The sequence below is a fragment of the Polyodon spathula genome, chromosome 4 (genome assembly GCF_017654505.1).
Source record: "Polyodon spathula isolate WHYD16114869_AA chromosome 4, ASM1765450v1, whole genome shotgun sequence".
Lineage (NCBI taxonomy): Eukaryota > Metazoa > Chordata > Actinopteri > Acipenseriformes > Polyodontidae > Polyodon > Polyodon spathula.
Window position 1 is genome coordinate 73,470,542 of NC_054537.1, and position 25,402 is coordinate 73,495,943.

Consider the following 25,402-nt stretch of genomic DNA (forward strand, 5'->3'; position numbering starts at 1 on the left):
TTTAAATTGACTGCTGCTGTTCCTGTACTGGCAATGATCAATCCGGGATTTTGCTGTCCTCCCTGTGCGGCTTATCAGAATTCAGCTACACAATTACTCAACTGTTTCAAACTAGCTCCCCAGGCATGTTCCCCCAGCAGCAGTGTGTGGATTTACTTGTTACACTTTAGAAAACACCTTTATATTGCAAGGTCCAGAATATCCCCTTAGCCTTTAACCTGGCCCTGCTGTAACTCCAACCGGTCACACACAGAATGAATCAAGAGGCAGTTAATAACAGATGGTTCTACAGTAAGTAGGTAACTCAAAAACAAATCAATAATGAGAGTGAGTCACAGAAGACAACCACTGAGGGAAGAAACCTCTTGAAGAATCCAGAAGACTGTGCTTTTAAAACACCCATAGTGGAGTTTTTTTTGTTTTGTAATAATCTGATATATACTTCATGAAGGCAATCATCATTATTATACACACGATGAAGTAATTATCACTAATTAGTAAGATTTGATGTCACCACATGACGACTAATATTCCATTTCACTACTAAAATAATACATAGAAACTCAATGGAATTATGTATTGTTGCCTGTACACCAGACTGGATTTCTTCCTTTCTTTATTAAATTGTGTTGTAAATTACCCTTCATTCAAAGAGGCAGTGTGGTTCACTGGTTAAAATCCAGGGCTTATAACCAGAAGGTCCCCTGTTCAAATCCCACCTTTGCCAGTGTTTGACTCTGAGCAAGTCACTTAACCTCCTTTTGCTCCATCCTGCAGATGAGATGTTAAATCAATGTCCTATTGTAAGTGACTCTGCATATAATGCACAGTTCACAGCTTACCTCTGTAAATTATAAATTTGCTAGCATATATTTCATTTATTAAATTAAGTCAGTCATGGCTCTGAGTAGGGCTTCGAGATCTTGGTTTAGCATGATGACCCCCCCCCCCCCCCCCCCCCCCCCCACCCCCCCCCCCCCCCCCCCCCCCCCCGCCCCCCAAAAAAAAAAAAAAAAAAAAAAAAAAAAAAAAAAAAAAAAAAAAAAAAAAAAAAACACACAACAAAAGAAAAAAAAGAAAACACCCGTTTAAATATAAGTTATAAGTAAACAAATTATATGATCTGATTAGACCGAAAGAAATTTTTAATGGGGAATTACCAAAAAAATAGTTTTTGGTTGGGCAAAAATTTTAAAAAGAGATAGAATTATTACAAATAAATAAAACCTGGGGGGGAGAAACTTTAAACACTTTAGAAAATAGGCCCTATTATTCGCTAATTTAACGTTCTCTAATGGTTTCTATAAAATATAAAATATGTCTAGCGATAAAATATTATAGATATATAATGGACTTATACTTCTTGTGCAACAATTCAAACTTTAAGACCAAGTTCTACCGATTAATGAACAGAACCCACAGCTGGGTTCCAGTGGAAAAACTGGGGATAAGATGATGTCTTGGTCAAATCATTACAAAATACAAAGTGCCTCAGAATCCTCCCATGGACTGACATTCAGCTAGCCGAGTATATTAGATTTTAGGTCACACAGCTTATACATGACATTATAACTAGGAGTCTACCTAAATAGTGATTTCGCGGAAATCGTGAAATTGAGGGTTCACCACAAAATTCACCTCTTTTAGGGGCCAATGCATATGGACAAGTACGCAGAGAAACCTTGTTTAAATGAACTACTGCACAACAAAAGAGACACAAACTACGTATCTTTCTTCTGTTGATAGCCCTTTTCAATTCCTTCGAGGCCCCACTTAAGCAAAAAAACAAAGAAAAAAACGTCCACAAATAAAATTTACAAAAAGAGGTTAACATTGTTGTTTACTATTCAAATAAGAACAAAGTTTTAATCAGCTTATCAGTGCATCTTTACTGATTTTCTGTGACCTGTACTGTGCAGTAGGGGGTGGGACAAAAGTTGGTGCAGAATTGTTTTCATTTAGGTTGCTAAAATCTAGTTTTCAACATTGGAGGTAAAATAGTAGAAATGAACGACAGAAAAACCAAAGTATATTTCGGCTAATGATCATTTCAAGATATTTCCCAAAGAAACCGTACATGCAGATTGAAGTAATTGTTTTGCATATCTTAATGTGTCAGGAGAAAATACGATCGATCGCTATTTAGCTTCAGAATCATAACAAAAGGCTACTAGAAGCTGCTGAACAGAATGTAAAATAAACAGCTTTCAGTAACCAAACTGGAAAGTAAGCCCAGACAAGAAGTATCCTTGTCTGCAAGTTAAATCAGTATTAAAAACGATCTAGCACAGCCACCTCGCTTCAACCTGCTGCTTACTTTTTCGCAGCTGGAACTTTATTCCCGAATAGTCACGTTTTCTTTGTTGGACTTGGTACTAATGTAAAATAAATTATCGGATGGGGCAAATAACACGACAACGAATGTGCTGCATACATTGCCTTTATTAAAGTATGCCAGATGCCCTTCGGTAACCAGGTTTTGGGGCTGTTTCTAATCGAGTTCCACATCTGTATAACTTAGGTTTATTTAATGTTTAAAGAGGTCCACAAAATCCTAATTTTATTCCGCAACCTACCTGTGAAAAATATGTAAATTTACAGTGATTTAAGTAGACCCCTAATTATAACTTGAAAGCAAAAACTGTTAGGTTATTATCATAACCCTTATTCCCTGATATAGAAATGTAACCATTATCAAATGGGTATTTACCTTCTAAAGACATAAATCCTGAAAACTGTATAACAAAGCTGCATGTATAACTGAGCCTGACGGAGTCTTGGCCCCGCCCCCGAGGGGAAAAAAAGGACTGCGCTCACAGACCTCAGCGTCATTTTTCCTTCAAGCCTGCTGCTATCATGGACGCACCTACCTTGAAGGTTAATAATTACATTACAATTTCCACATTAGAAGTGGAATGAGCAGTGAGCTTTTCTGAAGGGAGCAAGTTGGCTAGCTCATAGGCAGTCTTGACCATGTCTACTATACACTAGACATGGCTTGACCATGGGACATCGACCCATAGCAGAAAAATTGTTTGGACTGCCTCCAAATTCTCTTTCTGTCAACATACATGGGGTTTCCATGTGGATCAATTTGCAAGTAAAATGGCAATACGTGAGCACATTTGGGAGAATTACTCAGGTAAATCAGGTTTATGGCCAGAAAAAACGGCCAAAGAGGGATAGGGTAAATCTCATATACTCGTGTAAATGACGAAACACACAGGAAATGCCCAGCTTTGCATGGAAACTCACATTTCACATGTAAATGTTAATGAGCGTGTTTATTCTTAACTATAAATATTGCAAGGGAGCAGGTCAGTTGTTACTGTGGATTCAAGAAAGTAGTGGCCGATGGGCCATTTTATGGTTAGCAGTGGTGTAGGTCACCTTAATGATAATGCAGGTGGCTTTTTTATTGTTTTTTGCTGTCTTGTGGGTTTATAGTCCTGTATAAAACCACTTACCATGAACTATGTTATGCCTTTGTTGTAGTATTAAAGCAGCTGTTTGAGAATACCCTTGCTGCTTAAATGTCTAACTGAATTAATACCCGTCCTTTATTTGATCCCAGCTATGTCCAAAGACAACGCGTGTCTGCAGTCCACATTAGTAAATATAGTTGGTCATGAGCCAGCTCGATCACCCAAAACAGTGCAACATCTAACAAGCTGTTGATGCCCTCTCAGAACTGACCAAGTAAAATTGCAAATTAACATATTGACTGGGTTTTATTTGTTTGCATCATTAATATTTAATAATACAGTAAATCCAACACAACTTAAAAGAAAGGAGAGAATCTCCGACAGCAGGAGACTCCTCAGGTTGCTGCTGTCCAATTGAAACTGGCGGCTGAGGTAACCTTCAGTTGCCAAGTCCACTTATAATAAGCGGAATTGGGCTTGTTTTTGACAGTCACACATTGGAACTTGCATAAACACCCACTCTAACATGGGTTCGCTTGTTTTGGTCTTGTTTTGAAAGGCAGTGTTGCTTTATTTTTTCTCTTGAGACTTGGCAAAGGCAGCCACACTGATTCCTAAACACCTCATTCTGCTGTTGACAAGAGTCTGTGCAGGATGCAGCAGGCTGTGGCAATTTTGGGAACGAACTAATGCTGCTGCACTTCAGTCCGTTTCATCAGAATCCGCCACCTGCTTCTCAAGTGCCCACTACCTGTATTTGCCCAAGCGTGGTGTTGAATGTTTCCTCAGCAGCGGTCAGCCGTCTGGACGGTAGGGTTTCTAAATCAAAGCCAGGGTAGTACACGCAGCATCACCTGATCCGCTATATGAATGAAGTTGGTTTTCAGCCATGGTAATCTGCAATAACTGTTGGTCAGTTTCAATTTATACTCAGAGAGTTCGTTGTTAATTAATGAGTTGTAAGATAAACTAGTTGAAACACTATTCACTACAAACAACATGACACCACACTAACGACATCTGAAAAACAATTTGGGCAAGAGCAGTAAAACACATTATTAAATAACCAGGCACAAGGTATTTTGCTTTATTACAGCAGCTTAGAAACCACATTTTCACAGAATTTCACTAGTAATCTTCAAAAACTGCATGAGTTCTTTATGCATAGCTAATTTATATATCAACCCCCACCTTTCCCATTCATTTGCATGACGTTGGGTGAAAAGCCCTGTTTACTTGAGTCAAATAAACTGAGCGAACAGAAACCCAAAAAAGCATTTTACACAAGACACTTTTCGCGAGTAAATGTTTAAAGTTAAAAAAAACAAAAAAAACAAACACTTGTATGGAAACCCCATGATAGAAAGGAAAGGAGGTTGATGGAAAGCCTCCAGTTCCACAGACTGGTTGACATGGAACGCCAAAATGGCAGAATTTGTACAGAGTGTGAACTTTGTCTGTGAAAATTAAAAAGTCTTTTGCAATAGAGAATGCCTGCATCTCACTCACCCGCTTTGCGGAGGAGCTAGCAAGCTAGATAGCTGCTTGAAATTATACAAAAGGATCCAGTGAGGAACGTTGTCCTTAATAGGCGGACGAAGACACGAGCCCCTTTCAAAAATTCAGGATGGTAAAAACAGGGGTCTGTGAAACTTGATGTATCCAGTCAAATAAAGTTGAGGTAAAATATATATTTAGTTTCAAGTGAAATCTATTTTTCTTACCTGTACACAAGGAGGTTCTTGACTGAATGTTCATGTACAGTATGTTTTCTACCTTGAAGACTTGGAGTCGAAACAGTGCCACCCTGTGACTGTGCGTATCACAGGTATTTTTCCCCAAAACATTGCATTTGTAATATTGTTATTTGCGCAACCCTGTCAGATATTCTTTTCCTGGTCTACATTTTTTTTTTTGGGGGGGGGGGGTTTCATGCTCACAGTTCCAAGGCTAAAGCACCAATATATTACATTCTATAGGAGTTACTGTCACAGGACCAGAAATATGTCTTGTTAGTATCCAACCATGTGTATGGATGTAAAATCAATGTGATTTAGGGATCTGTAGTACAGTAGCTTGTGCCTGTCCCTGCATATAACCTGAGCTTTAAGTATTATGGAGTGCACATAGCATGCGTGATTTGTTCATGCCATACTGTAGTTCCAGTATTGTTAGTTAAGTCCCTGCACTGTAAATTATTCAGGTAGTGGAATTTGTTTAAAGCACAGTTTAGAAATTCACACGGTTTCTATGATGATGGTACTCCGATATTAAATGTTTCTTTTTAAAATCAGCATTTACTACTGTTTCTGCATTCATGGATATTTGGCATCTGGCATCCAAGTCATCTGCATATTTTACTTTTGGGGACTGTGCACCAGTAATTTCTTCCACCAGAGATTTGGTCATGGATTTTCCATTTTAAAAACACTTACTGTTGTTTAATGTGCTTAAATGGAAAACAAATGCTTACAAACTAAATAAATAAATCCACAACATTGGATACCACAATTAACATGACTCTACCCATTTTTATCCATGCAATTTAATTACAAAAGTGTGACTTATTTTAGGACAGTATTATAAGTGTTAAGTTAAGTTTGTAAGCATTTGTTTTTTTTATTTCAGCACATTAAGCGCTTTTCACTTTAAGCAGGTTATTCATGGGGTTAACGTGATAATATTGATTATTATGAAACCCACATAAGGCTGAGGTGATACATTGCATAGTTTGACAACTAGCGATAGTCAAGCCTGTGCATCGTTTGTATGTAAAGGGTTTAAGCAAAGGAAAGCGTTTACTTTTTCCTTACATAACATTAAATTTAATTAAATGTGGACACTATCATGTTCTTTAACACAATTAAAATATAAACCATGGACAAGTAACAACTCTTGTTACTAAACTGCTGTGGACAGTGATAACTTTTTTTAAATTAGTTTTTTTTTTTCTCTCTTGATTGGTTGTTACTCTGACTTGTTATGGTTTTAATCATTTTTTTTTTATTTTGCTTTGACTCCCATGTACAAATCAACATGAATAAGGTAAAACAAAATAATTGTATATGTTTGTTAATTACTATATGCATAAACTGGTGTAATCAATTTAATATGAGCAGCGGAGTTCTGGATGAGCTGGAGTGGACGGATGGCGGACGCAGGGAGGCCGGACAAGAGAGAGTTGCAGTAGTCTAGGTGGGAGAGTACCAGGACCTTTGTGTTCTTTCTCCATGGTAAAGGGCACGAGAGAGTTACAGCATAGCACAGCTAATCCCTCAGTACTCAAAACATTTTCTTGTCTAAAACTTTCACAATCAGTGAGGCTACTCTAGTTAAACCAAGTCTTAGACACTTCACAAGCCAAACTGATTTCTCTCAAACTGGGAAGTAACTTATATTTAATATTTGACTGAAAAGTATGCTTCTCTCTATCCACCATACATGTGCATATATATGGAAGATGTGTGACAGGTATCTATTTTTCTCATGTTCCTGATAGCTACATTTTTTGTGCAATATTGACAGCCATAAGGCCTCATTTACGAATGGGCACTACATGTAGCTGTAACGTGCACATTAAGTAACAAGCCCAACATGCATCTAAATTTACATACCATATCGTACACACTACATGTATTGTGAGAGATAATTTAACTGTTCACAGTAATGTCCAAGTTTTACCCGTTACCACCATGATATAAAAAGCCGTCTAGGAGTAGGTTTTGGTCAGTAGCTTATTGTGAAAGGTGGAGGTGGTTTACATTGACTGAAAATGAGAGATCAACAGAAGCAGCCCTCCGCAGGGGAAAGGCAGAGGAAACGCAAACTAAAACTGAACGCAGAGGAGTTAGAAATTCTTACTTTGGTCCAGTGTTTTATTTAACCAATCTATGATTTGTACCACTGTAATGAATGGTAAAATAAAATCCAAGAATATAACATTTATTCACGCTTATCCATGCGTAATATAACTTCTTGTTTACAGGTAATTTTCACTGCTCTATATGAAAACTTTAATGCAAGTAATGCCCCCTTGATGCCAGATAGTTTTCAGCCCACTTTAAGGTGCACACTATAATTATCACCCTTTCGGTGTGAATAAAGCTCATTTCATTATTCAGAACGGGATGCATCACTTAAACACACTACCATGCATTACCATACAAATCACCATAGTGTGGCACAACAAAATCAGTGTGCAGGACAATTAATACAATTGTAATACTAAATATTGAAATCATGAATGTGCACATAAATTGCAATTATGGAGTACCATAATGTTTTGTTCCATTTTGTAAACGAGGCCCATAGCATGGAGTTTAAATGGTAGACACTATGTAAAAGCCAACATTTTCAGGTTTAAAAGAGTTATTAGAATATCTCTTCTTTGCCTATGCTCTTTATGTAAAAACAAGGGTTTGATAATGATGGTTTCCTTCCTCACACATCTGGAAGCAGCTTAAGTCCTCAGCTCTGAAATCATCAGATGCATTGTTGCCTGAAATATGTTTCACTTGAGTCTGTGCTGGAACAGACTTATGGAACCATGGAAGGTAATCCATTTGCCTTAAACAGTTCAGATGTAACATATCGATTCACTTAGTAACACACATCGACAATATAGGTGCAGGACATATGGATTTCTCTGCCCCTGAGGTACTGTGTAGGTACTAGGAAAATGAAGGAAGTGCCATGTAGCACTGTTATCCAAGGCTTTTGATCCATGAATAAGCCTGCATTTTCAGAACTGCAAATAGCTGAAGCACAAGCTCAGTGTTCATTTGTTCTGGTTATAAGAGCAGATTTAAAAACAAACAATCAGTTTACAGTGACCAACTTCTGCATTAGTTATGGTCTAGAACTGGTTGGCTAATAAAGACTATACTGTATCTTCAGAACCACATACTGTGAATGGCACTTGCATCTGATTGGTTGAGCTACTGAATCTAGAGCAGAGGTTCTCAAACTTTATTTTGTTGCCGGACCCCTTTTTAAATGGAATGATAAATCAGGACCCCCCTAACTGACTTGCTGCTGCTAAGCAGTTGACCAGCATTCGAACCGTTGCAGCCGACTTGCTCTACAAACACTGCACAGCTTTGTCTGCCCCGCCCACAACACAGGAAAACAACAGCGCTCAAACCCGATACGCTAATAGAGCAAGGGAGTCCGAGATGTTGTGGCTGTTACCAGGGAGTGACGTAACCAACCAACCAGCCCCTCTACACACGCATGGTCACAAATACCATGCTGTGTTTTACTCAGTAGGCAAACACACATGCTGAGAGAATTTGTCCCTCCCCCGTAATATTTTGCGGACCCCCTGGGCAGCCTCTATTGACCCCCAGTTTGAGAACCCGTGATTCAAGGCACTGTATGTCTGAATTTGGTGAATATTTAGGACGCAATAGTTCAGATGATATGCAATTATTCTCTTGCTTTTTTCCATATCTTTGGGCTGCAGTATAAATATACTGTTATAAACACTGTAGTTACATATAAATGTAAACAGACATCAAAAGCTCAATAGTTGCAATCTATCTTCCAGCAATACAATATGTACAGCAGCTTCCTCTACTCACAACATACATACATCTATTGGGTGTCATTTTAAATGCAGTACTTCTCCATGCAGACTGAACACATTTTTACCCCTTGGCTTTTCTTTTTAACATTTATTCAAAGGAAAATGCTTTTTGAAAACTTTTTTTTTCCCCCCTCTTTGATGGCAGTACTGTTCAATAGCTGCAGAATCTAGCTTCGTGTTCTTTACTGTAAAATACCTGAGCAACTTCTGTAATAAAGCAGATAACATGACTTCATGGGTCCTCAGCATTCAGCACTAATCCTAACAAGGAGAGCGGGCTGCTTTCAAACACAAAGCAGTGTGTAGGTGGCTTGCAAACCGTAATCAATTGTCAGATTTAATCACTTATCCTTTTACAGCAGTCAAACCCACCACAACACTTATCAGTTATCGCCACAACACTTATCACATCAGTAATCTGTCACGGTGAACTCTATTAATTAGAAATTTCCATTTAATGGGCAACTAAGAATTTAAAGGTGAAGTCTCTTATGGAATTACCAACAGAGTTCTGTAACCAACAAGACTGCTGTATAATCTTTAAAAAAAAGGTGTGAAAACTGTACAATAAATAAATACATACAAATAGCTAGTTAGTATTCTCCCATGTCTCTTTCATCTGAAGAACCTGGTAGATATTTTCAAGAGTACACCTCAGCTATAAACTAAATGGATGCACTACTTGTATGTTTTTAATAAAAAAATAAATAAATACGGTATCAAAACAATAAATGTTTATCACCGATCTAATCTTCAGCAGGCATGCTTGTATAACACTGTTGGACAGCCAAGAACCATCCAGCTGCCACAAAAAATAAAAACAATAATAATTTCATTGACTTTAGTTATTTGTATTTAGTCACAAAGCTGTCAAATGAAATAAAAAGACCAGGTTTAGAAAAAAAAAAAATGTAGATGTTTATCTTGGTGGTAAAAAAAAAACAAAAAAAAAACACAACAACAACAAAAAACCTTTTGTCTTTTAATATCGAATATAGACAGGAACAGATGACTGCTCTACTTTTAAAAACAAACCAGCATGCCAGAAATCATGAGACTCACTCATTCATGACACAAGTTAAGATCCCCAGCTAAAATATGATCTCTAGGGGGGCATGAGAGGCAACTAGTATATGAAACCATGATAACAGAACAGAAAGTGTAACAACATTGTACAACCTTCACAATTCAATGTGTCCCAAAACCACTCCCTGGGTCACACATTTCCTTTCTCCAAACAGTCCACAGAGGAAGATAACTAAAAATCCAGATTTATATTATTATTAAACTACTTGAACCCCTCAAGCTTGCAACACACTCAGTTTATATGAACAGAAATCTCCAGTAAGCTGCTACGCTGTTCAGGCGTTTGCCATATGACGGACAAATCTGACAGTTCCTGCAATGTGATTTAAAAAGTCAATATGTTGGAGGTACTGCTTGAAGACTCTGTCTTTGTGGAACTTTAAACAACAGATTTGACGATTTGAAATCATCCTATTGTTTGTAGGACGACCGTTAAATTTCATCTAACTCTATATGCTGACAGTTTAAAGTTTATTACTTTAATAATAATCTATTTGCAAATACATTAGTATTCAAGCTTCTGACACATCGGAGTTTGAATAAGGGAATAAGGTTGACATGATGAACACTAATACAATAATCCCCTCAAGAATCAAGCAGTTCAAATATCATTATCAAAGGCAAGCTACCGAAAGCACAGGAGAATATCCTGATGGATGTAGTAGCTTTTTGAGCTGATCACATGTCCTTATTTAATTTCTGTTTTGCTTCTGGAGATTGCTTGGTAGCCAAAGCATGACTTTTTGGCAAACAGTGCGAAAAGGCAAGCAAGTTTTCAGGAAAAACAGCCTTTGGCCCTGCCCACGCCAGATAACCGATCTCGAGAACCGTACTCAAAAATGTTTCAATTAATCCATCTCAAAGCGGCAATAACAAACTTCTATGTCACGTTTAGTCAGGCTTAAGGTGTCCACTCACTATTAAAATAATTATGTTACAATTCCTAGAAGCCATTGGATTGTGGGACTTAATATGACATTATCTCACCATGCACTATTTTATTATTTACAACCTGGCAAATATGGAGTATTTGCCCACGGAAGACATTGTGCTTCTTAGCATTTTTAGCTTTGTTTCTTAAAAACACAAGGTACATTTTATTATAATGTGTGCATTTCGTTTTACACTCCGAGGTTGCTCCTTGACCAATTTCATTGCTCCAGATATCAATGTGCCTTTTTTTCGGCACCTGATCACGTTGCTCCATGATCCACCATTTTACAGCTAGCCTCAGAAATTGTATATGGTGCAGCAGTATTTATAGTTGTTCTCACCTCCTTCAGGTGCCTGTTCTGCGTACTGTATTTGAAATGTCCATGCATCAAAACATATCAGAAAGCATTTTGGGATATTGGAGGATACACAAAAAATGTCCACACTTCTGACAAACCAGACTCGAGACTATGTCCAAAGGTGGTAGAGTCCAGTTCTCGAGTTCAGTATTAAACGCTGCGTAGTGTAGACGCTAATTGTATTTAGCACTTTTAAGCTGCTTTAAAAAGGCGACTAATACGGCTTAAAGGCATAGTGTGAACAGGGCCTTTGAAAAAAGAAAAAAACAAATTAATTCTAAAGAGAGGTCACATGCACGTGACTAATCGGTGGCATTTGCTTTTTGTGTGTCCTGTTTTATGTCACTTTATAGTCTTACTTGCAGTACGGCAGTAAAAATGTCAGCGCCTAGGATAAAAGGAAAATTAGATTCTAATCAGGTGTTAAACCACTCTTAATTTAATTGTACATTGATTTGTACTCAATTGCACAGATGAGAAATACAGCTTCTGAAATTAAGACATTTAAAGTAAGCTTCATTAAAATAACTTAAGACAAAAGAACACTTTAAAAGGGTACTTGCTGTCTTTTTATGGGCTTTTTTAAAGATACTGATAGTCTTTTCTATGGGGTTACAGAGTGGCTTATCCAGCAAAGGCGCTCCACATGGAGTGCAGGATGTGCCCTATAGCCTGGGTATCGCAGGTTCGAGTCCAGGTTGACTGTCACAACAGTCAGTGCCCGGGAGTTCCTAGGGGGTGACGCACAATTGGCCGAGAGATGCCAGGATAGGGAGGGCTTAGGTCGGCAGGGGAATCCACGGCTTACGGTGCATCAGCGACCCCTGTGGCCGATAGAGCACCTGTGGATCTGCAGTGGAGCCACCAGATCTGTGTTGTCCTCCAGCACTATAGGTCTGGTGGCCTCGCTGTGGATCCGCAGTGTGAAAAATGACGGATTGGCAGGAGCGCGTTTCGGAGAATGCAACTGTAAATGTCACAATTGCCGGTAGCTTTCGTACATCTCATTATAATATTTGAGAAACCTCATTTGCTCTCCACCCTTTTTTGCGAATTTATGCAAGAACACCCATAATTACATATACATCTAAGCTTGAACCGCAAAGACAAAAACTGCTTCTGCAAAGCATTCCCCAAAAAGCCATGAGCTTTTCTGCTGGGGGCAAGTTGGCCAGCTCGTAGGCAGTCCTGACCATGACTGCTATCCACTTAAACAGCCGCTGTTTTGACAGGGGCTAACCATGGGACTTTACCACAGAGCAGATGAAAACTACTGTTTGTCCTTTCAACATAATACGCCAGGGTCCAAACTGGGCAAAGCATATGAAGCTGTCGCTCCCCTGACTGGAAAGGCGTGGATGGGGTTTGGACACACTGAGCAAGTTTTTGCTCACCAGGCACAGCTCATCCAGCTGTTGAGGTGAAAGCCTATGGGTCGTGGAGAGAGACAACAGCAAACACGACTGGTAGGCTACCAGGTTCAATCAATCTCAATCAACCTTTATTTTATATAGAGCCTTTCATAGTGGACCACCATCACAAACCGCTTTACAATATACGATGCTATTATAGTTCCCCAGCTGTGCGACGAACACTCCAGCTGAATAAGCCCTTTTGAGGATCACCTCTGAAACCCGCACTGCTTGTTAGGGCAGGTAGCATCCTTGGATAACAATGCCAAAATCAGCACCTGGATCAAGGCAGCAATGGAAGCCCAGCTTTTCCACTGATCTCAGAGCTGTAAGTCTACTGTATTTCCACTTAATTTTCAACAGTGTCCTCTGGATGCTGCTTCCAGTACTGCGCTTAAATTGCTGGTTCGGATTAAGATTTTAAAGACTTCAATCCCTCCTAATTCTTCTTTGTTCAAGGCTAAATAGATTCAGTTCTTTCAGTTTATCACTTATGTTTTTCTGAATATTATTGGACATTAATAGTTCATCTCAAAGGGGAATTACACCCTCCAAATGTTGGGAATCCCAGGGGAGAAGCACGAGCAGATCTAATAAGGTAGTGCAGGATGTGGGAACAAACAAAAACATTAGCTCCATGGATATTTGCCAGACAAAATCAAACAGATGACCTAAATACAACCAAAGTCAATTGCCAATTAATTCCGAATGAATGTGCCAGCGGTTGACCAAAACTATTCCTTTGCCATTTATGTACAGCAGTGTTCACACCAGGAATTTTTCACAGCATGGTGGTGGGAGGAATGGGGGGCAGAGGCGGGGGCGGGGAAAGAAACTGAGATCCTCGCAACCCCCTGGAGGCGAGCCAGGACAAGTCATGCATATGCTTACGCTTTGTTGAAGCAGTTGTCACGATAATATTCTATATCTATGGTTGTATGTAGGTAGATGCAGAGTATGCGTCATAGGCTGATGTACTCCTTTGCATGTACGCCATTCCACTGAGGGGAAACTAGATTTGTGCCATAGTGTTATCATTTCTGTCTTAGTTGTAGTTTCTGCATGTGAGTTGTACAACTATTTTCAGCAAACCAATTTCTCACAAAGGAATAATCAACAATGTTTCACAGGATTATTATTATTTTTTGGCTGTTATGCAAAGTGAAAACACAACGTAGTGGCCCGATTACAGCATCATTTTTCCAGGTAGCAACGTAGTGGCCCGTTACGCTCAACAGTGCTTGCGAGAACCCTGTACAGTACTGCACTACAGTGCTTCTACTTTATACAGAGGACAGGAAAGGATTTAACAACTGGAAAGTTAATTATAACATTGCCTCCATTCATTTTTATTTTTTTAGATTTCATATCTATCTATCTATCTATCTATATCTATACATATATACACACACACACACACACATATATATATAGTCCCCATTGCTATATTATAATATATCTATGTATATATATATATAGTATATATATATATGTATATATATATATATATGTATATATATTATGTATATATATATATATATATATATATATATATATATATATATACTATATATATATATATATATATTATACCATATATATATGTATATATATATATCTCATCGATATATATATAGTATATATATACATATACCTATATACATATATATCATATATCTTATATCGTATATATAGTATGGTTATCATATTCTCTATATATATCTATATATATTATATATAATATAGTATATACTATATATATAATATATATATATATATATATAAATTTTCTTTACATCAGGTATAAATATTTAGTGTGTAGTCCACGGGGAACACAGGTACTACACCTTACAGAAGGACACAGAATGAAAAGACCTAGTTTAATTGTTAATTAGTGGGCACCTGGACCGATAATAATATTACGGGTAAGGCCAACAGCAAAACTTCCCTTTTCTTGGTCTCGCTCGAACACACCGCTCGGAGAATGAAGATATATGGCGATAGTATATATATATATATAATATATATATATATATATATATATATATATATATATATATATATATGTGGTGCATATATATAAATTGAAAATATATTTTCCTCCCCCCCCCCGTTTGCAGTAAAAATAGAATGTGGAACATTACAAATCTCTCTAGTGCAGTCTTTGGTTGGAAACCCTGGGGCTTGTCTCATAATTAAAGCTTTGTGCTGTAATAAAGATAATGTGTTCTTAAAGGAATTGGATTTGAAAATCCATTCTCTTATCTCTTATTAGCATTTGCAACATTATGTCTGTTCCACCTTTTTTTGTAATGAATATCTTGTATTGATAAGATAACTGTTTTACTCTGTTGTTAATCAAGTTACAACACGTGTTACAGTACAAGTGTAACTGTTACAAGTGAAATATATTAAGAAAAAAAAAAAAAACATACCATAAAAATGGACCAGAATATGCACTTTTATCTTCAACAATACTACAAAGTAGAATTCCATAATTATGTTTTATTACAGTGCTCAAATACCTATTAAATAACATGAACATTCATTTGTACTATATCTAAACTCACGCTTACCAGAATAAATGTTTTTCTAAAAGCTGGACATGCAGGTCTGCCAAACTACTGCCGAATATTTTGTTAAGTGGATATCTGTGTCGTAATGTGATGTTGTCATCCTTCGTGTCACAGAGGACTTGATCTACATCACTGGCAGCATGTCCATTTCTCAAGAACAGCACCCAGTTCTCAAATCAATTAACACCAGGATGGATTGAGCACGTCTGATGATACGATTCATCACAAGCAATACTGATCAGATTAAATCTAGTTATTCACAATTCTAATCATTAGAGTGATGTATCTGGTTAAGAATCAGTAACTAATGTTTCCAAATCTCTACAATGCTCACACTCATATCAAACATTATGTGATTTTACTCTTAGGCCAAATACAAAAATATCTGTAGGTAGGTAAAACTTTTTATTTTATTTTTATATTTCCTGAATAAGCATTGTGAGCTGGTAAAAGTGGCAAGTGATAGTTCATTACACTGTCATCTTGCTGCATTCTCCCATCTCCCCTTTCTCCAACTCACAGCTGGCTCAGTCTCATTTTGAGGGTGCATCTTCATTAATACACTTTCCACCTGCCTTGTTTTACGCTACAGGATACAAACGAGTTACAATCTGTTCAAATTTGGTTTACGATTTTTAATACGATCAGAGTTAGGGGTAATATGTACTGATTGATACATAGATAGACACACGCATACATATGCATGAGGTTTAATTCCAATTAAACAACATATCCACATTTTATGTATTTTTATTTACTGTAAAGGTAGTGTATTTAAATCACATTGCCAGCACACACTCGCATAAGCCTCTTGGCACTGGGTCTTCACTGGGTGCTGCTGTTACAGGATAATTCTCACCCTGTCAGACCAATTCACACCCAGTACTCTACTGGGAATATTAGCCCGGGCCAATTCTCACCCCAGTACTCTGTACCCAGCAAAATCACTTTCACTGTACGATAACTACTACAAGCTAATCAGCAGTAGGACATATATTTGTGAATGTACTGTAAAAGATACAGGAAAAAAAAAACAATAATTTGTTTAACAATAATAGTGAGAACAATAATCAGAGATGACAGTGAGGAGAAGTAAAAAAAAAAAAAAAAAGGCTGAAAACTGGCAGGAATCTGGGATCCACTGCGGTGTTGGACTTTTAGCTCAGGAACCGAAATTGAATGAAGTTAAGATTCAGATTACACCAGAAACTAGAATGTATATCAAATAAGTGAACTCTAACTGCTGGTTACAGTTCACAAACCCAGAGAGGCCAATACTTGAGAGTGAACAAAACAGCACCTGCCAAGCAGAATTAGATAAATGTAACGGTAAAGTAGGGTCTGTGAAACTTGATGCAAGTATTCAGTCAAATAAAGTTGTGGTAAAATATATATTTAGTTTCAAGTGAAATTATTTTTTCTTAAATAAATGCTGTACAGCATGTCTTTTCTTTTAATGTTCTTATTCGTTTGAAAACCTGAAATGAAACCAAACACAAGTCACCAAGCAATTTGGTGTTTTCCATGCTGGTGAGTTGCTTCACCATTCTGCTAAATAATTGTGTTTATGTCTTGAATATTGCTCCTGTACAGGTATTCATAATTAAGCTAGAGCTGCAGCTGTATTTTTTAGTGTGTGTAGGGGTGCTGTGTTAATTTAGTATGACATTTAGTTTATTAACATTAGTTTATCTGTTGCTTTATTATTATAGTTTATTAACACACACTTGCCTATTGCTTTTTTCTTACTTCCATTCATTTCATATGGTGTAATAAGTAGGGGTCTACCTAAATCGCGATTTCGCGGAAATCATGAAATTGAGGGGTCACTGCGAAATTAACCTCTTAGGGGCCAATGCATATGGACAAGTACGGAGAGGGAAAAAAAAAAAAAAAAAAAAAAAACTTGTTTAAATGAACTACTGCACAACGCAAGCTACGTATCTTCCTTCTGTAGATAGCCCTTTTTTATTCATTCGCCATCCTGTGTGCATTGCACTTAAGTAAAAAACAAACAAACAAAAACGTGCACAAATAACATTTACAAAAAAAATTCTCCAAAACTGTTAACGTTCTTATTTATTATTCAAATGACAACAAAGTTTTAATCAGCCTATCAGTGTTTCTTTACTGCTTTTCTGAGACCTGTAATGTGCAGTTGGGGGTTGGACAAAGTTGGCGCTGCATTCAGGTTTCTAAAATCTAGTTTTCAGCATTGGAGGTAAAATATTAGAAATGGAGGACAAAAAAAGCAAAGTATATTTCGGCTGATGATCGTTTCTTCATACTTTTTAGGTTCTTCACTCAAGAAATAGGGACCCTTATATGCTATCTTCATCAGACTAATCTGAAACCTCTATAGGAAGCGAAGTCTGATGAAGATAGCATAAGGGTCATCATTTCCCAAAGAAACTGTCCATGCAGACTGAGGCAATTGTTTTGCATATCTTAATGGGTGTCTGGAGAAAATACGATCGATCGTTATTTAGCTTCAGAATCACACATTCAACAAAAGGCTACACAGAAGCTGCTGAACAGAACGTAAAATAAACAGCTTTCAAAAACCAAACTGGAAAGTCAGCCAAGACAAAAAGTAGTCCTGTCTGCAAGTTAAATCATTACTAAAACGATAGCACAGCCACCTCGCTTCAACCTGCTGCTTACTTTTTCGCAGTTGGAATTTTAGACCCAAATAGTCCCATTTTCTATGTTTTGACTCAGTACTAATAAAATAAATTACTGGATGGGACAAATAACATGACAACAAACGTGCTGCATATATTACCCTTATTAAAGTATGCCAGATGCCCTTGGGTAACCGAGTTTTGTAGCTATTTCTAATCGATTTCCACAGCTGTGTAACTTGGCAAAGCTTTGCCTTAACTTCCAACCAATTCAGTGGAAGCAGAACTTGCCCTCTGTGTAGACTGCACGTCAACTGCAGGGGGATGCTGCATGCTTGCCTTTTAACAAATGACAGCACTCTGTTTTAGTAAGGAAGCAAGTATCACTATTTTTAGGCTTTACAGTGTTCTGAAATACTGTCTACTTAGGTTTATTTAATGTTTAAACAGGCCCACAAAATGTCTGCAAAATCCTAGTTTTATTCCGCAACCTACCCGTGAAAAATACATAAATTTACCGCAATTTAAGTAGACCCCTAGAAATCAGTAATGACAAGTAATAAATATTTATTCATTCATTAATTCATTCATTTATTTATTCATTCATATTGTGTCTGGTAGTCAACTTAAATAACACTTTGTTTGCTTCCCCAGGAGTGTTCTCTTAGCCAGAGACTACTGTATTAAGAAGTTAATATGTTGTGTGTAAGGTTATACGAGATCTCTTCTCATTCAATTCATGTTCTGGCATTAAGTACGTAAAATGATTTATCATAACACACACAGACCCACCCACCAAAAAAAATGATCGTAAAAAACGTTTAGCTACTTGAAGTGGCCATTTTACATCCTTATCTGTGCTGTTGCAGAAATTGCCAAGTCTGATGAAGATAGCATATAACTTTTATTTGAAATACTGGTACTATGCACCACAAACATACATTTCTTCATCCTTTTTAGGTTTTTCATTCAAGAAATAGGGACCCTTCTATGCTATCTTCATCAGACTAATCTGAAACCTCTATAGGAAGCGAAGTCTGATGAGGGTCATCATCAATAATCCAACATCAAAAAGACATCAATCATAGGTCTCTAGTTGTTTTTTCTCAGGACCGATAGGAACTGTGGGGGGGGGGGGGAATCTGAGCTATACACAGAGACCCTTCACCACAGACCTAACACGGACATAACAAAAACAAGATAGCTGCTTCCGCATCCAGCTCTCAAATATCAGACATTTGCAGAGCTTTTTTTTGGCTGGAGTTGCAGCATTGAGTGCCCTGTTGATATGCAGTGCCTTTTAAACCTGTTTTACTGTGGGGAAAAAAAAAAAATTAAAAAGTGTGTGTAACATAAACAGAGCGTGTGATCCGTAATGGATAGCACTGCATTGAAGGTAAGACTTATTAAATGTCCATGTCCAATGCGTCTCTCTAATCCTTACCTCCTTGTCCATGCTCTCCAGGTCTTCCTTGCACAGGGTGTACAGGGGCATTGACTCTGACATGCTCGGCTGTCGCTCCCTCCGCGAGGGGCCTGGCTGCTCATCATCGAGCCTCGAACACTGAAGCTCCTCCTCACCCAAGTGCTGGTGAGGCTGCACCACCCTAGACAACGACAAAGACCCACACAATAAACAATACAGACCACAGAACAGGGAAACTGCAAAATTCAAGGTGTTCAAAATAAGTGTATGGTGTTACCAGACAGAGACAGCTACGTTATTCTATGTAATTAATTTAAGTGGATATTTCTGTTATTCAATAATTTTCAATCACTTAATACTTCCTCCTAGGGCCTAGTCCTTGCCAGGTGAAATATTTCCAATACCACTTAAATAATACTATCATCTCATATTATCAAACTGTTTTGTTCTTGAAAGCTGCATGAAGCAGTCTTTAAAATAAATAAATACATAAATAAATAAATACCCACCATAAGCACCAATGAGAAACTAGCACACAGAGCGGCAATTAATCTTTACAGTAATTTACATCAAACAAGACACCCTTTGGCCTACACAAATGCCCCAAGAAGTTCTTAAATATGTCATATTTTGTGTTATGATCGCTTTCTAAAGAAGCTACAAGAAATAGCTGATACACAGATAATAACCTGGATGTTTAGCGGTTTCACGATGCAGATGAAAACATGACATTAGCTTTACTCAAGTAAAATAACTGCCCATTAAAAAATACAACAAAACAAACCAAAAAAAACACACCACACACAACACACACGTGCAATATATAAAAGCAACGCAAATCCCAAAAACAGATTTTAATGCCTTTATTCTGTGACCTTCATTTTCAAGTCACCTTCTTGGTGCTCTCCTGTCAATACATCCCTATATGCAAATGTAAACATCCAACCAGAAAATAACCAACTGCCACAGAAACTTTTCATGCCAAACAATTTCACCTAAGTAGGCTCAGAGCAGGTAATTAATTTACAACAAAACTTCTGGGTCACTGAATGTACATTCATGGGTTAATAAAATTTGTATAACGAATGTTAAGTAACACATCAAAATACATCATATCTTATTAATACAGCTGAAGACTGTTTTGCTTTTGTTAAGTAATTAAAAGGCAGCTAATTGTAATTAAATTAGACAAACGGATGGGATTGGTTCTTGGATACCTTGGTTAAACTTGATCAAGGATTTATTAAAACAGATCTTTACTCAAAACCTACTGATATGCATCAGTACCTACATATGTCAGCTTCACATTATATCCATACAAAAAAAGCCATTCCCAAAGGACTGGGTAGGATAAAAATAATCTGTTCTGATGAAAATGACTATAAAAAACAGAGAAAGGAATGAAAAAATCAATCTTATAAAAAGAGGATATAAAGAACAGACTTAGGAAGAGAAAGTTGACAAACTCATTAAATGAACTGCTTGAGCATTATGAAAAGAAAAAAAGGTTTAAAAAGTACCATTAATAATGACATATTCTAAAATTAGTACCCAACATTTCATAGTTTGGAAGCAATATTAGTATACCTCAGAGAAAATGGAAGAAATATTTCCGAAAGCGCCGATTGTGGCTTTTAGAAAGGATGCGAATGTAGCTGATATTTTGGTAAATGGTAGAAAAATGGATCATAGACACATTAAAGGACATTAAAACCTGTAAGAGCACATGCAAGGAATGCAAATAGATTTGTAAAGATAAAAGTGAAATCACAAAATAGAGAAAAAAAAAAAATACTCATGCAAAACTAGCAACCTTGTTTATGGTAGATTTTGCCAAAAATGTAATAAAATTAAACATGTAGGAGAGACAGATACAACATTTACAAACGCATACAGAATCACCTATCAAACTGCTATCTTCATCAGACTAATGTGAAACCTCTATAGGAAGCTAAGCCTGATGAAGATAGCATATAAAGGTCCCTATTTCTTGCATGAAGAACCTAAAAAGGATGAAGAAATGTACATGTTTGTTGTGCATAGTACCAGTACTTCAAATAAAAGTTACTTATTCTGGGGCAAAACTCCAAGCATAAAATTGCAGCATTGTTATTTAATTAGCTGCTAGATGTCCTGGCTAAAAAAAACAGGCTGTCCAAAATAATGTTTCCATTTGGACAAAGATTTTTTGCCAAAAAAACAAAACCTGCTTGCACAAGTTATGCAATATACCGGTAATTTTTATACATTTACACATTTTCTTCCCAAGTTGCACCGATTTAAAAAGTTTTGGAAATATGCACATATTTGACATTACTATCAGATGATCTAAAATATGCATATGTCTCAATCTTCATGGTGCTGATGCTGACACACTGACAAGCGGAGCTGCTTTCAAGCACAGACAAAGGCCTCACAGCATATAAAAATAAAGGCAATCATTACAAAAACGGGTGATTTTTTTTTTTTTTTTTTTTTTTTAAATTAGCACTTTGAACAGCTTACCTAGTGAAATGCCTATGAAAATCTATTTAATACAAAAAGCCCTTTAAGCTCTATGCATTATGACATAGCACTGCCTCCCTAAGTAGACAGCAAAGGAGCTTATTCCACTAGAGCAACAACAGGCAAAAAAAAAAAAAAAAAAAATGGCAAAGCCTAGAATAATATCAGAGCATTAATAGAGAAAATATAAATACACACGCATACTCTGCATTAAGTTCTGGAAGGAGAATATACTATATGCATATTCAAACAATTAATTAATTATATTTCCTCTAGCCCAGAGGCAAAGTATTTTATCATCCAGCAAAGCTCAGCCAGCATTATAAAAATGAATTAAGTTTGCTACATTTTTTTAAAATTTTTTATCCTAATTCATACAACTCTTTAATGAGATCATTATCTCATCACAGCTGTTTGCTGATGGCTTTTTGTCTACTGCAGGTACACAGAGGAGACTCCAGTCTAGTAAAGGGGGTTAACAGTAGATGAAAGTTAAGACTTGATATTTTGACCTTGTACAGTAATGGAATATATAATGCTGTAGCGATACCAGTGGCAAGTGATAGTTTAGATTACAACCTCATCTTGCTTCATTCTCACACCACCTCCCCTTTCTCCACCTCACAGTTGGCTCAGTCTCATTTTGCGTGTTTATCTTCATTTATAAACTTTCCACCTGCCTTGTTTTATGTTATAGGATACAAACGAGTCACAATCTGTTCAAATTTGGTTAACGGTTTTCAGTAGGTTAGGGGTATTATGTATTGATTGATACATACACACGCGTATACATATGCATGGAGGTTTAATTCTGATTAAATAACACATCCACATCTACGTTCCCGCTAATCGCTCGCCACGTCGCCACAAGCGAAAGTTTTTTCTGTGTGGCTAAACTAATTTTCACCTCGTTAGCTACAGTGCAAAACTGTTAAAAACAGGTGTAAATCAGACCAGCCAGCACGATTTCTATTAATTACGCGTGCGGCCAGATCAAGCAATAAATGACTTTTTTTTTTCTTCGCCCAATTAAATCAGTCTAGCTTGCTCACATAACATAATCTTAACAACGCTGTACGAGAGGTGTGTAAATAACTTTATCATGGCATCAAAGCGGTGAAAATTACAGAAATGTTTTTTAAAACAGAAAATAAAGCAAACAACTTCATGAAACACACAGCTTATTTTATTCTGTTAGATAAAGTTGGTCCCTATCTCTGTTGTTTAATCAGAGGGGGGAGAACGGAGATTAATAAGGTTGGTCAGCGAATATTTATTTACCACATAAAACTACCGGTGCAGTCAGTACACCCTCGATAACTAACTTGGGATCCAAGCGAAAGAACAATCAAAACAAACAACAAGCTGCTGGAGTAAGCTATAGTATTAAGTCACCTTGGATAAAGGCATTAGCTAAATGTATTAATAATACTATGACGAGCCCTGTTTTTATTCTTCATATGACGCAATGAATTTAAAAAAACCTTTTGTTTTGATAGCACAGCTGCATGCTACTTAAACAAATAATGTTATCTAAATGACTATGCAACAGTTGTTTTTTTTCACACGGTAGTAAAGTTTAGCATTTATTAAAATAAATCAAAATAACAATAGCACTAAGATAGCCTAAAGCAAATGTGTTGGTAGAGTGGGGTCTGTCATTAAAATATCTAGCCAAGTTACAATACATGTTTAAAAGAAAATACACATTTTGTCTTGCTGAAATAAATAAACAAATACCTTTACAATCCCTGTAGTACAATTGTTACTGTTTTAGCCGTGAGAACTTGTAAAGGGCAGACAAGTACAGTACCTATTCTACCAGTGACAATGTTGTATGTTTGGTGTGTGTGTCATCAGGGTTGCATTGGAAACTGAAATGGGAAGGAAAGCAAAAGAATGAGCAGTTGTTTAGTTGTTAGGAGGTTATTAACATTTGAATTCGTTATAGATTTTGTATTATGTAAGCCTACAATAAAATACTTTTAGTTATTTTTAACCTTCTTTGGCGTGGCTTAAGTTTTTCCAGTGTGGCTAAAAATATTGTTTTAGCCACAGTGGCTAACTAAATAAAATCCCTAGAGGGAACGTAGCACATAACCAATGTGACATATACACACACTATATACTGTATGTATGCATGTCAGATATATATATATATATATATATATATATATATATATATATATATATATATATATATATATATATATACACACACACACACACACACATACATACACACACACACCATATATATGCCATACATAAAAAAATATATATATGTGTGTGTGTGATATATGACATTCACATACCCCTCCTATACACACACACATGATATATGTATGTGTGTGTGTGTGTACCATGATTTTGAAGACGACTGGTTACACCTGAGCTAAAAAACACTCAAGCATTTTGTAAAGTAACCAGACACACTAATTTCATACAGTATATCAAAACAAAAGCCCTGAAAAAACAGATTTACATAAAACTCGAAAATAGCTAAAAAATAAGCACAGAAAAATACAATTAATAAAACCTGAAAAACAGAAGCCCTAGTTACAATTATGAAGCCCAGAAAATCATTGAGTGATTCAGTGTCTTATTTTCACTCCTGTAAGCCACAATACACAAGGTGTGACAACCACCTAAGAATTGGATTGTCAGTACAACTGCATTGCTGAAGTGTTTTATTGTGCTTTAAACAAGTCTATGAAAAACACAAAACAAGATAACATATTAATGGGATGACTGCTTGGAGAAATACTATGCTCCCTATAGCAATACAGGAGGAAGAAATAGGTGATCATGGGGAAAAGGGTGGTATGGTTGTCCCCTTGCATGTTAATGTTGCCAAAGTCCAGAAGTAAGGTGTGTAAAAAAAGTGAGGCTGAAGCTTAGGGAAGGCCCTTATTACAAGCTGCAATTGGCAAATTAAAGACTGTTCTAGACATTAGCGGGGCTGGGACTCATTCAGAGGTGGGCTATATGCACTATTTCTGCTGATGAAGTACTGACATAAGCACTCAAAACAGCAGACTGCACAAAGTGCCATGACTTAAAATAAAAGATGAGCTCTAAAGCAAGAGCGCTGGTTTAAGTCTATCTGTGTAAAAGGAAGCTGCTTCACCTCTTTAGAAAACAAGGGAAATGTATGCGCTTAAAGACATTCCTTTTGTTTCATGTGATATAGGAAGTGCCTGTGTCTCAGTTACCCTATCACACACTACACTGTTTACTAGACACATAATAACACACACATACATACATATATATATATATATATACACAGTGGCTTGCAAAAGTATTCAGACCCCTGACCAATTCTCTCATATTACCGAATTACAAATGGTAGACTGAAATTTCGTTCTGTTTGATATTTTATTTTTAAACACTGAAACTCAGAATCAATTATTGTAAGGTGACATTGGTTTTATGTTGGGAAATATTTAAGAAAAATAAACAAATA

General features: G+C 36.8%; 1 protein-coding gene across 2 annotated transcripts in view; it reads right to left on the bottom strand.

Moving 5' to 3' along the window:
- The window catches only part of LOC121314839 (RNA polymerase II subunit A C-terminal domain phosphatase-like), a 150,051-nt gene that overhangs the window by 70,226 nt on the left and 54,423 nt on the right, over positions 1–25,402 (bottom strand). For both annotated transcript variants that reach the window (XM_041248550.1, XM_041248549.1), the window contains one exon: positions 19,447–19,609. In XM_041248550.1, coding sequence (XP_041104484.1) covers positions 19,447–19,609 — 163 coding nt within the window. The remainder of the gene's footprint in view (positions 1–19,446; positions 19,610–25,402) is intronic.